The 13,601-nt window shown below is 36.8% G+C and overlaps 1 protein-coding gene across 1 annotated transcript; it reads left to right on the forward strand.

Annotated features, from left to right (window-relative positions):
• Positions 1-219: 219 nt before the first annotated feature.
• Positions 220-9,460, forward strand: asb4 (ankyrin repeat and SOCS box containing 4). The gene is made up of 5 exons (XM_056479894.1): positions 220-556; positions 3,482-3,781; positions 5,679-6,166; positions 8,848-8,961; positions 9,157-9,460. The coding sequence occupies exons 1-5, from the start codon at positions 340-342 to the stop codon at positions 9,343-9,345; spliced, it is 1,308 nt and encodes a 435-aa protein (XP_056335869.1). The 5' UTR covers positions 220-339; the 3' UTR covers positions 9,346-9,460.
• The last annotated feature ends 4,141 nt before the right edge of the window (positions 9,461-13,601 follow it).

The raw sequence follows: 13,601 nt of genomic DNA on the forward strand, positions 1-13,601 counted from the left end.
GTGAATATATGTTTCAGCATCATTACTCCATTTAGTCTTCAGTGTCACGTCATACTTCCAAACTCGTTCTAATATAATAATTACCCGCTCTATTAAGATCAATAAATATTTTTTCTCGATCATTAATGCGACCCATAACTCCAAAAGCCCTAAAGGTAAGTTTTTGCCGGGTCTGCTTTGACCTCTTTCCCCTCGCAGTCTATTAATAGTCGGACTGAAGTGAGTGACTCCACGATTGTGTTTCCCAGCCACGCTCCAGACCACTGCAATTCATAAACGTTCAGGAATCACTTGGTGTTTTCAAGTGGATTACCCGGTGCACTGTCGCCTCTGTGAGATATGAGCGGGCTTCGAGCAGTTCTCGGTTTAGACGAGGAGGAGAACCGGAGTCAGTCGCGGCGGGACGCGGCGAGTCTGCTGAAGGCGCGTTTTCTAGACGCGCTCATGCGTAACGACGCGGCGGAGGTCGCAAAAATCCTGCGCACCACCAGCATTGATATAGACACTGTGTTAGATGTGGAGGACCGCGATATGGTCCTTGCCTCGTATAAGCAAGGTAATTTCTGAAAAAAACACTACAGACTTTTTAAAGCGAGAACCATAATAGCTGTATGACTGCAGTTTGTTGACAAGTCACACGGTGGCGCCAGATCGCCAGTTACATAAACAGTAAGCATTTAAAGTGTGAGCTTGTTTATTGATTTCAAAGACGTTAAACAATAAAAGATTGCAGCTTGAAACTTACAACATTTGAGAAAATACAGGGATGGTCTTACATTATGTATATTACATTTTTAGGAAGAAAATAATAAATTAAATACATAAAATAAACATAAAAAGACAAAAACCAGAGGGAAAATTATATAAGCTTTTACATTGAAAGCTATTTTAGACTTTAAAAAGATTTTTGCTCTTTACGCCCATTAAAGATAAAATATATGATATATTGTCAACAAATAACATAGCCAGTCCAAAAACATAACACATCTGATCAGTCAACCTCAGTTAACTTGACCAATAGAGTTTCAGTTTATTTTAAAAGTTTATATCTAAATAGCTTTTGTCTCGTGTACATATAATTATATGTGATATTATGACATTAAATGAATCGAGAATATTTGTACTTTAAAATATTAGACTATGCCACAAGAACCCCTGAAATCAAAATATAGCTTGTGTGTTATTTGTGAGGGGATCTACATGGTTGTACTGTATTCTGTATACTGTCACTTTGTCAAATTTTATCTTCCAGGAAAAAAGAGTGAAAAATATCAACGAGTCATCATGCACTACAGATTTTTGTCTAATCAAATGTCCTTTAGAATCACGATTCCCCACCCCAGATTACCCCCTGGAACCAATAAGAAGCTGCTTTTTAATTTATATTCCTATTTTATTTGGAAATATTTTATCAGATAAATTGACATTAATGAACCAAAGCTGGCCCTTTCAGTGAGCTTCAAAATTGTAAAAAAAAATAGTATAAAAAGAAAAAAAGCTATACATTTATGGCATTTATTCATATTTTGATTTAGTGTTTGGTGTTAGAATGTCAGCTTCACTAAAATATTATACATTTTGGTGATTTGTTATGTGTTGTTGTCATTGTATTAGTAACTTTATTTTTTTTTATTAAGTTGAGTGATTAAAACTTGTTTATTTTAGTTATTTCTACAAAGGCAACATTTCTCCATGTTGTTTTTTTACACTCAAAAAAATGACATGATGTTTGTTCAAACTACTTTTTTAAAATGAGCTGGAACCACACAATTCTTGAGTTTTGTTGGGACAGCGTAATTGTTTTATGTTCAGTCTACTTAAATTTGTTAAAATTAATAAGCCCCAACACAAATCAATTGTATGGAACCCATCATTTTTTTACAGTGTAGGTCAATCTAATATTAATATTTTTTATTAATATTTCTTTATTTCAATAATATTTTAGGTTTAGTAACCAATAACAACTCTGAGACCAGGTAAAACATAAGTTACATCGCTTAATACACTAAATTTACAAGCAGTGGTGTGACGTGTCAAATTACAAATACTCAAATTACAGTAACTGAGTAGGTTTTCTCCGGATTTATTCTTTACTAAGCAGTTTTAAAAATCTGTACTTTAACTTTCACTTGAATACATATTTAGTGCTGTATCTGTACTTTTACACCACTGTTTTCCTTCAACCTGCAGTCACTACTTTATTTTTTATATGTCTTGTCGATGGTGATTGGCTAAAGTAGAATAATCAGTCCTGTAATTCCCGTCCAATCAAATCACATCATACAGAACAACCTCAAGATAATAAAATCGAGTCAGAGAGACTGTTTATACTGCACGTCACTAATGAAAAGATTATGGATGTTTACTGTATGATGACTGAATTGGCCTTAAACAATACATTTAAAAACCTAATTGCACTACAGAATGTTACGTTTGCAAAAAAAACCTGACAAAAGTCTTGTCACCTATACAAGTTTTAGGAACAACAAAAATACATTGACTTCTAGTTGATCATTTGGTATCAGAACTTCAGAAGTGTCTTATATGAAAGGCAAAGGCCTCTAGATTACACTTATTATACCAAAATAAAATTTGATCATGCCATGATTTTTAATGATTTAATTAGGACAGTAAGGTCTGACTTTGCTTAGACAAAAGTCTCATCACTTAACAGAAATAATGTAGAGTATAGAATATAAAGTCATGTTGCAGTGGAAAAAGAATGAATATTGTGTCTGACTCCTATGAGCTTGGAGGACTGCATCTATACATCTCTGCAATGGCTCAAATCTTTCATAAAGTCATCTGGAATAGCAAATAAAGCATTCTTGCAGGACTCCCAGAGTTCATCAAGATTCTTTAGATTCATCTTCAATGCCTCCTTCTTCATCTTGCCCCAGACATGCTCAATAATGTTCATGTCTGGTGACTGGGCTGGCCAATCCTGGAGCACCTTGACCTTTTTTTGCTTTCAGGAACTTAGATGTGGAGGCTGAAGTATGAGAAGGAGCGCTATCGTGCTGAAGAATTGGCCCTTTCCTGTGGTTTGTAATGTAATGGGCAGCACAAATGTCTTAATTCCTCAGGCTGTTGATGTTAATTCAACCATGATTTTCCCTTCACCAAATTTGACTGATTTCTATGAGAATCTTGGGTCGATGCAGGTTCCAATAGGTCTTCTGCAGTGTTTGTGATGATTGGGATTCATCAGAAAATCAACCTTCTGCCACTTTTCCAAATGATCAACTAGAAGTCAAGTTATTACTTGCTGCTCTTAAAACTGGGATCAATGACAAGACTTTTGTCAGGTAGTGTCCTCACTACTCACAACTCTTGAGTCCTTTTAAAAGGGCTGATCAAACTATGAGTGATATTTACATCAGAAACTTTTACTACTTGCTCTACATCTTTGTGTACACAATGGTACTTTTACTTGAGTATGATTTTTCAGTACTTTTTCCATCACTGTCTTTTCCTCAAGGTTACTGGCTGCCGAGTTATAAACTGGAGACGTCCTGGGCGATGGGTCTTCACGTGTGTATGATGTACAGCGCATTGGACAGTGCTGTGGTTCTCCTGCAGAACGGAGCAGCGGTCAACAGAAAGCCGAATGGGAAGACACCTCTACATGTGGCCTGTACGGTGGCCAGCGCTGACTGTGTGGGCCTTCTGCTGGACTGGGGCGCACGGATCAACAGCATGTCTCTGAGCGGACATACGCCATTACACTACTGCATCACACCAGAGTCACTGGACTGCGCCAAAATACTTGTGCACAAAGGTCTGTACATTTGCTAAGCAGTTATTATACATCTGAAAAGTATCAGCTTGTCAGTATTCAGAATGTCTCATATTAAAGTGCTTTTACAGGAAGCGAAACACGGCATATCAGAAAGATAGTTCACTCAAAAAAGGAAAATTGTTATCATTTACTCGCCCTTTACTTACAGTTATGTTTCTGGTAAACATAAGAGAAATGACGTCCATAGTATTTGTTTTTCATACTATGAAAGTCAATGGTTACAGGTCTTCAGCTTTCTTCAAAATATCTTCTTTTGTGTTCAACATAAGAAAGAAACTTAAAATGTCTAGAACCACCTGAGGGTGAGAAAATAGTGAGTAAATGTTCATTTTTAGGTAAACTACACCTTTAACCCAGGGTTTTTGAACATATACACTTACAGGCCACTTTATTAGGTACACCTTACTAAAACCGGGTTGGACCCCCTTTTGGCTTCAGAACTGTCTTAATCCTTCGCGGCATAGATTCAACAAGGTACTGGAAATATTCCTCAGAGATTTTTGTCCATCTTGACATGATAGCATCACGCAGTTGCTGCAGATTTGTCGGCTCCACATCCATGATGCAAATCTTCCATTCCACCACATCCCAAAGGTTCTCTATTGGATTGAGAGCTGGTGACTGTGGAGGCCATTTGAGTACAGTAAACTCATTGTCATGTACAAGAAAACCAGTCTGAGATGATTCACGCTTTATGACATGGTGCTTTATCCTGCTGTAATAATCCATCAGAAGATAAGTACAATGTGGTCATAAAGGGATGGACATGGTCAGCAACAATACTCAAGTTGGTTGTGGTGTTGACATGATGCTCAGTTGGTGCTAATGGGCCCGAAGTGTGCCAAGAAAATGTGCCCCACACCATTACACAACTAGCATGGTCAGTTTATACAAGGCAGGATGGATCCATGTTTTCAAGTAGTTGAGGCCAAATTCTGACCCTACCATCCGAATGTTGCAGCAGAAATCGAGACTCACCAGACCAGGCAATGTTTTTCCAATCTTCTATTGTCCAATTATGGTGAGCCTGTGTGAATTTTAGCCTCAGTTTCCTGTTATTAGCTGACAGGAGTGGCACCTGGTGTGGTCTTCTGCTGCTGTAGCCCATCCGCCTCAAGGTTTGATGTGTTGTGCGTTCAGAGATGCTCTTCTGCAGACCTCGGTTGTAACGAGTGGTTATTTGAGTTACTGTTGACTTTCTATCAGCTGGAACCAGTCTGTCCATTCTCCTCTGACCTCTGGCATCAACAAGGCATTTGCGCCCACAGAACTGCCGCTCACTGGATATTTCCTGTTTTTCAGGCCATGGTGGCTCAGTGGTTAGCACTGTTGCCTCACAGCAAGAAGGTCGCTGGTTCGAGTCCTGGCTGGACCAGTTGGCATTTCTGTATGGAGTTTGCATGTTCTCCCCATGTTGGCGTGGATTTCCTCCGGGTGCTCCGGTTTCCCCCACAGTCCAAAGACATGCGCTGTAGGTGAATTGGGTTAGCTAAATTGGCCGTAATGTATGAGTGTGTGTGAATGCGAGTGTGTATGGATGTTTCCCAGTACTGGGTTGCAGCTGGAAGGGCATCCGCTGTGTAAAACATATGCTGGAATAGTTGGCGGTTCATTCCGCTGTGGCAACCTCTGATAAATCAGAGACTAAGCCAAAGGAAAATGAATAAATGAATGAAGAAAGGAAAGGAATGAACTGGTAGGCCGGCAAGGGGTTGAGTAAACTATCAGGAAATTTGAATCTGGAAGTGAACTAATGCTTTAAAGAAGGTAAAACTAAAAACTGTAACTTCTGTATGTAAAATCACAGAGTACAAAACAACATTGACTTTCACTGTGTGGGAATAAAACACAAACTCGTCTTTAATTCTTACTGCAGGTGCCAAACTCAACATGCCCAGTGAGGAGAACGAGGACACCCCTCTGCACACGGCGGCCCGCTACGGGCTCCCAGAAACGGTTGCATTTTATATCGCACACGGAGCCACTATCAATGCAGTTAACGGCTACAGGGAGACGCCTCTGATCACTGCTGTATTCTGGGCCATGGACATTCGTGAGCGGACCTACAGCTCAGACCACCATCTTGTCTGCCGGATCCTGCTGGACCACAATGCTAACCTGCATATGCAAGAGGAAGACAAGAAGACGGCGCTGCACAAAGCCTGCTGGAACTGTGACCATGTGCTGGTTCAGATGTTGCTGGAGGCTGGAGCAAACACTAATGATATGGATGTCAACGGCTGCGCAGCCATACAGTATGTGCTGAAGGTGACGCAGATCAGGCCGTGGGCTATTCCTGAACGCTGCTATCAGCTGCTTCTGAACTACGGAGCAGCACGGGTGTATCCGCCGCAGTTTCACAAGGTACACACACTTGCCCTGCTAAACCACTTGAACACTTGCGTGCTGTTGGGGATGTTTTCATCCACTCTGGGGTGATTTTGAGGCTTAATTTGGCCACAACGTTCTCTGTGTTTCAGCAAATGGAAGGATTTTTGGTGACAAATCATATTTTGACACATATTTTAGGAAAACTCTTTGGAATTTTTCAAAAACTCAACAATACACTCTGGGCAATTTGACTACCCTTTCGTTATGTTTGGGGCTGTTTTTGCCCCATTGACTTCCAATATAATGACATTCTTTGATTGCAAACCCATGACACCATATAATCATGCATTCTTGATTGTTGGTGGTTTTCCCTGTTGGGAAAAGATACAATTTGGCATTTTTTACTGTTGATTATCAGTTACAGTGCAAAAAAAGCTTAATTTCTGGCTTTTATAAGGAGTATAGGGCATGTGAGTAAGAGAGACCTTTGCACACTTCCCTTGATATGTTTTAGAAAGTAAAAAAATAAGCAGATCTCTTTGAGAACATAGCAAACATAGTAAGTGTATTTACGCTCACACACTATAATCTGCTGTTTCACTCCATAGAACTCCATATACTGTAAAAGCCAGACACTTATTTGCACAGGTTTATCTAAAGGGTTTATGGTGCCAACTGATGATCAATGGTAAAAATTACACGTTTTATCTCTTCCCAACAGGGAAAACCCACCAACCATCAAGAATGCATGATGGGGGACATGGCTTTGCAATCAAAAAACGTGGTTATAATGGAAGTCAATGAGGCAAAAACAGCCACAAACATAACGAAAGGGAAGTCAATTTGAATTGTACACAAGGATTAAAGGTTATAAGTTTTTGACTCCTCTAAATCATACAATTACCATAATATGTTTGAAGATATTTACAAAACACGTTAAGCGAACATAGTTGTTTATCTGAAAAACAATGCTAAAGTCAGTTATTTTCCTTTAAGAGTTACACATTGGTCTTTGTTTTGGTCTCTATAACCAGCCCACTGCCAGTTTACCCAATTTCTGACTCTCTTAAATCATATACTGTAATTACTATTACATGTTTGCAGATATTTACAAAACATGCTAAATGAACATAGTTGTTTATCTGAAAAACAATGCTATAGTCAATTATTCTCCTTTAAGAGTTACACATCGGTCTTTGTTTTGGTCTCTATAACCTGCCCACTGCCAGCTACTCAATTTCTGACTCTCTTAAATCATATACAGTTATTACCATTACATGTTTGCAGATATTTACAAAACACGTTAAGCGAACATAGTTGTTTTTCTGAAAAACAATGCTAAAGTCAGTTATTCTCCTTTAAGACTTCTGCATTGATCTTTGTTTTTGGTCCTTATAACCTGCCCACTGCCAGTTTACCCAATTTCAGACTCTTCTAAATCATATAATTACCATGATATGTTTGTAGATATTTACAAAACATGCTACTCGAATTTAGTTGTTTATCTAAAAAAAAAACAATGCTAAAGTCAGTTATTCTTTAAGACTTCTGCATTGATCTTTGTTTTGGTCTCTGTAACCAGCCCATTGCCAGTTTACCCAATTTCAGACTCTCTTAAATCATATACAGTAATAACCATTACATGTTTGCAGATATTTACGAAACATGATAAGCGAATAGTTGTTTATCTGAAAAACAATGCTATAGTCAGTTATTCTCCTTTAAGAGTTACACATCAGTCTTTGTTTTGGTCTCTATAACCAGCCCACTGCCAGTTTACCCAATTTCAGACTCTTCTAAATCATATGATTACTATAATATGTTTGCATAAATTTACAAAAAACAATAAACGAACATAGTTGTTTATCTGAAAAACAATATAGTCAGTTGTTCTCCTTTAAGAGTTCCACGTTGGTCTTTGTTTTGGTCTCTATAACCAGCCCAATGCCAGTTTACCCAATTATATTTCAGCACCACGGGTTACCTTGGTGGAAAACATGGTGTATTTAATTATACAGCCATGAAGGTTTCCTAAATATTTGTGGCGACTTCTGGAAGACCGTAGTAGCTTCCCAAATGAGACGCAAATTTGGAGTTATAAAAATCCACATGTGGTGTTTTTTATTTTGCAAACAATTCAATTATTACAAACTTAAACATTAGCTGAGCGGCTTACAGTGTAAAGCCATAGTCACGCTAGAGTTTGAGCAGGCAAAATTCGATGTCACTGATAATGAGATAAATGAAAAACAAAACCTATGAACATTTGGAATCACTTGAGGTTGAATAAATGGTCAAAAATGTTTTGGTGTCACAAAAAACAAATCTCCAGAAGATTCGCATTTGGATATGCTACCAAATCTGCGTGTCAGTTCTGCGAAAACCCCCCCCAGAACATATGTTTACTTGTGTTGCACAAGAGGAGAGCTCTTATTTTAATAATTCTTTGGGTCAAGAAGGCTTCTGAAATTGTGGTAACTTTTGCAGATATAAACAGACACCTGGACAAAACCTGAGAAGTTTCGGTAAAGAAAACACTTGAACAATGTGTTTAGGTGTGGTCAGTAACTGTAGATAATATTGCAAAAATGCAATTGTATAATAATTTTTAATCCTCATGCTTTTTTAGAGTAAAGCTGGTCACCTAGAGGTTGTTGGCCCTGAAGTGTGTCTTTAAATAATAATGTTGTTCTTCTTGGTTGTCTTTTAAGTAGGTTTTGCAGGCGTGTTATGAATACCCCAGAGCAGTGGAGGTCATGGTAAACTCTTATGAGCACATCAAACACACCAAAAAATGGAGGGCTGCAATACCTGAAGCTGTTTATGAGGTCAGAATATTATTCTATTTTTTTATTACTGTTATTTAAAAATTAATACAAAAAAACTGTAAATATTTTTAAATATTTAAAAATGTATAACGTCTATGCTTAAAATAATCAGGGGAAAACATTTAGTTTATCTTCTTTTAGAAATGCTTCTAGATTTATGATGTAATTTCAACCTTGTTTCATTTCCTCATTTAGAGGCACAGAAATTTCTATGACTCTTTGTTTGCCGTCTGCACCAACACTCCACGGACTCTCCAGCATCTGTCCAGATGTGCCATTCGGGCTGCAATGTTGAAACGCTGTGAACTGGGTGTCCAGCAACTCTTTCTTCCTACATCGGTGAAGAAATATTTACTTCTGGAGCCTGTAGGAATCATATACTGACATTGTCTTCATTATAAACAAACGATTGCTTTTACATAAATTCCTCATACACTTTGGTTAATTGCTATGTTTGCTTGTTGTACATTCCACATAAATCCAATGTTGACAATAATAATTATTTCATTGACATCTTTTTGTTGACTGATCTACAGAGCTTGCTTGCTCTGTTTATTTATATTAGTATTAATTATTGCTTGCTAGATTTTCTTGTATTTAAACAGAAAATCTTGGATTGTTTACCTGCAAATCGTAGGCCAAACTGTAGATTTATTATTCATATTTAACATAAAATATTGCATTTTAGATCAATAAGGTATTCACACTTTTGATTCTAACACTTTATACACTTATGGTTCATGCATAGAAATACTATTCACAGAAGATCTGTCCTGTTCTCTAATGAAACTCATGTGTTAAGCTTGTCTTAAACACTGTAAATCATTTTCTGATGGAACAATGAAAAGCCAAGTGTAATGTAAGAGGATCATATCAGGGAGTACGGCAAGAGCACATTACAGATAACAGCTGAACAGGATGAGATGGAAGTCATTAGTCTTTGTCAGATGAAAAACCGAAGCGCTTAAGTTGAAGGTTTAATGAGAGCAAACAGCGATATCCTACCTTAAAGCTGACTTTAGATTAAGCTACTAATGGGTTTTAAATATAGTTTTTTGGTTGAGTTAAACTTCTGTTAGATATTTGAGAATCCAAGAATGAGAAGTAGGTCTATTGGAAAAGGTAAATGTTAGAATTACTACAGTTTTAAACTTTATTTTCCAAAGGTTCACAAGACCTAACAGTAAATACAGGGCCGTAGCCAGAGGGGTTCCCTGACAAAGGTCCAAAATTTGTCCCATATGAGTTCATTTGTCCTAATTTGACTGTTATGCCATCATAAATTGTAAAAGTAACTTATCAAAAAATGCTTTAAGATCAAGCGGACTCCTCAGTTAATCAGTTTTGTTCAATGCAAATAATTATTTTTCATGAGTCTGTGCAAGAAAACATAAGAATTTGACGTACTGTAGGTGAGGTCATCTTTAACTACTGACCTACTGTATTGTTGTTAAATATAGAAAATATTTTACAAGTAACTTTTATTCTAAATCTTATTCTAAATCTAAAAAAAAAGACAAATAAAAAGGTGTGAAGCACCAAAAGTGGCCCATATTAAAATTAATTTGAAAACTATTTTGGCTATTGTTGTTATCCATGAATTTTCAAACATACTTTTGTTACAAGAGAGGCTAGACAAATCATAAATCTCTTCATTATTATGTTTTTTTATTATTCAATGGGCCAAATTCTGACTGAAGAAAGTTAACTGTACTGGTCTGCTTGTTATAACAAATGACAATAGACTTCTGTTTTTTATTTAAAAATTGAACAGATTCCTATTTTTTCTAATATGTAATAAATTTGTATTTTAAAAACACACACATACATATATATATATATGTATGTATTCATATTTCTTTATTCTAAATCTTTTAGGATTTTTTTTGTTCATCAAAAAAGTGTGTTATGATGTTGTTATGATGACCTCCTGACAAGCTAATCCAGCTAAAAATAGTGCTTAAAAATGTCACTAAAAAACAGTATTTAAATCTCACAATTAAATGTAAAATGAAGGCGAATAACTGCAAAAAGGTCCACATTGACTGGCTACGGGCCCGAAATATTGTATTTTACCAATCCATCCAAGTAACCTAAAATGTGATTCATTTTATGTAAAATGATTCGAATCTACTTTTAACGAATCATTTGGAGAACGAATCGTTCTCGTTCACTGACGGTGTGCAGCGTTGAAGGTAACATAATTTTACTAATAATTAATTTTCACTAACATACAAGACACTTTTTGACACTATACTGGCGTGAGAAGAGTCATAAAACCAGAAATTTCGGTGAACAAAAACCAAAAAAAAAAAAAAAGAAAAAAAATTAGATGATAATTTGATTAACAAGATATTACTAGTTTAATTTAGATTACTAGTTTTATTAATTGTATTACTAGTCTTATTATATTTATTAAATAAATTCAAGCTATGTATTCTGGGGAATAAATCTACCCAGCGTTTTATAATGCCAGAACATGATAAAACAGATGGGTTAAAATGTTAGCAATATGCTAGCAAAATGCAAAAACATTAGCACTTGTGTTCATAATGCTAGAAAACTATCGGTCGGAGCATGCTACATATGTGAAACATTTTAGCACCCTTTAAAACGTTAGATACATGCTAGCTAGCGTAGTTAGCAACACGCTAAAATATGCTAACATTGTGATAAGTGGTGTCAGAGAAAACTATCATGTTGCTAATTGATCTATACCCATTTGAAAATTATGGCTTTTTAAAAGTTAAAGTGTAGTTACAATTTTACTATTTGCAATAACCAGTTTTACAACACAGTGGTTAAATTCTGGTTGGAAACCCGTGGTTAAACCATTATAAAACCTCATAAAACAGGTTAATCCTTTTCATAGCAGATGCATGTATCTGTCTCTTCTGTCTACATTTAAACTAAGGCTTGGCTTTCTCAAGCTAACACACACGTTTACAAGCTTTAACTAGTTTTGAGGTTATTTGTGGTTCTGTTTTTTCAACATTTGTTGAAACCCTCGAAAGGCATTGGCCTCAGTAATTGGTAATGTATTTTTAAGATTTTTCACTCTAGTCAGCACTAAATAAGAGGTTTCTATCTCCTTTTGTCACCTGGAAGCAATGATTCTTCCTCCCAGCAGACACATCCTGTTTCCAGTCATTCTCTGAAGAGGAGAAACAGCCACTACCAGCCTCTGACCCCAGTATATGGTAGGTACAAAGACCTTCAATATGTATGACACTGAATTAAGACATATTCTGCACTTTAATAAAATTCTAAAATAATATTCTCATAATTCAATCAGTTTGTATAGTAGGTAGTTTGTGTGTAAAATATGGTTTCAGTAATAGCAGTTTCAGAAATAAGGGACATTGTGCGAATGACTGACAGGTCATGTGGTGGAGTTATGGATCTTAAAATAGCAGTTTTTCCAGAGTGGGCGGAGCTTCACTGTCAGCCACCAGATCAAGTGCTGTTAGGAGAGACGTGCAGGAGAAAAGACAGATCATTTTGTTCCAGACCCATGGCTGCTGGCCAGAAATAAACACAGGGTCTGTGCCAATATCCTGCCCTTAAGCATTGGACTAGTTCTCCTTCTAGATAAGGTGCAGTCATGAGACACCTGAGGCTACACAACAAACATTACTGATGAACTTGACACCTGTTTAGCCACTGTAAATATATTAGTGTCTAGTACATTAAAAAAACTAATTAATTTAGGAATAATACATTAAATGCAATACGGCTTGCATAAAACATCTATCCATACACCAATTTTGAACAATAAATGTTTCTCACCATCTTGTTTTGTTCATGCTTCTCGCACCTGGGCAGCTAATGGACTCGTTGAGGTAAAGGATTTATATGAGGACGGGGTATTCGCATCTTTTCCATTTCTATCCACTAAATACAATCTCCCCAACAGTGTTTTGTTTCGTTTCTTTCAGGTCAGACACTTTAAGAAATTGTTTCCCCACTTTCCTGAACATCATCTTGACTATTTTTTCGGTTTAGAAACATCTAATATCAGCTATTTATAATTTCATAAGTACACTAAATGCAAATTTCTCTCAAAGAGTCTTGTAAAAATGACCTTGTTGTTGGTATTGCGGCAGAACAATGGGAAGGTATTTTAAAGATGGTCCACTAGTCCTCTATATGCGCCAGACATGGCCTAATGCAATGAAGGATGCTCCATACAGCTCACTTAACCAATGCCAAATTAGCCAAAAATTTTCCTAAGAGAAGTGATGTCTGTCATCGCTGTAAGCAATCTCCTGCTAACCATATTCATATGTTCTGGAGTTGCCCCCAATTGACAAATTTCTGGTCCAGTGTTTTTGATACACTTAATGAAGCTATTAACATAAATCTAGACCCTAACCCCTTGACAGCCCTTTTTGGTATTTCAGAGAGAGTTGACTTGACTGTTGCATCTCGCCAGGTTATTGCTTTTTCTACTCTTTTAGCTAGACGAGCCATTCTTATCAAATGGAAACAGGTGATTCCTCCATCACATGACATGTGGATTCGAGAAATCTTTAGCTGCATAAAACTTGAGAAATTAAGATGTTTACTTAAAGGACCTCACAAGTCTTTTTACAAGACCTGGAACCCTGTTTTAGACTATATCAAAGGCTTACCCTGTT

Source organism: Danio aesculapii, chromosome 19, assembly GCF_903798145.1.
Source record: "Danio aesculapii chromosome 19, fDanAes4.1, whole genome shotgun sequence".
Taxonomy (NCBI): domain Eukaryota; kingdom Metazoa; phylum Chordata; class Actinopteri; order Cypriniformes; family Danionidae; genus Danio; species Danio aesculapii.

Coding starts and splice junctions, on each gene's coding strand:
- asb4 (XM_056479894.1), top strand. CDS start 340: ATGAGCGGGCTTCGAGCAGTTCTCGGTTTAGACGAGGAGGAGAACCGG. Junction 3,782..5,678: donor CAAAATACTTGTGCACAAAG/GTCTGTACATTT, acceptor TTCTTACTGCAG/GTGCCAAACTCAACATGCCC. Junction 6,167..8,847: donor ATCCGCCGCAGTTTCACAAG/GTACACACACTT, acceptor TCTTTTAAGTAG/GTTTTGCAGGCGTGTTATGA.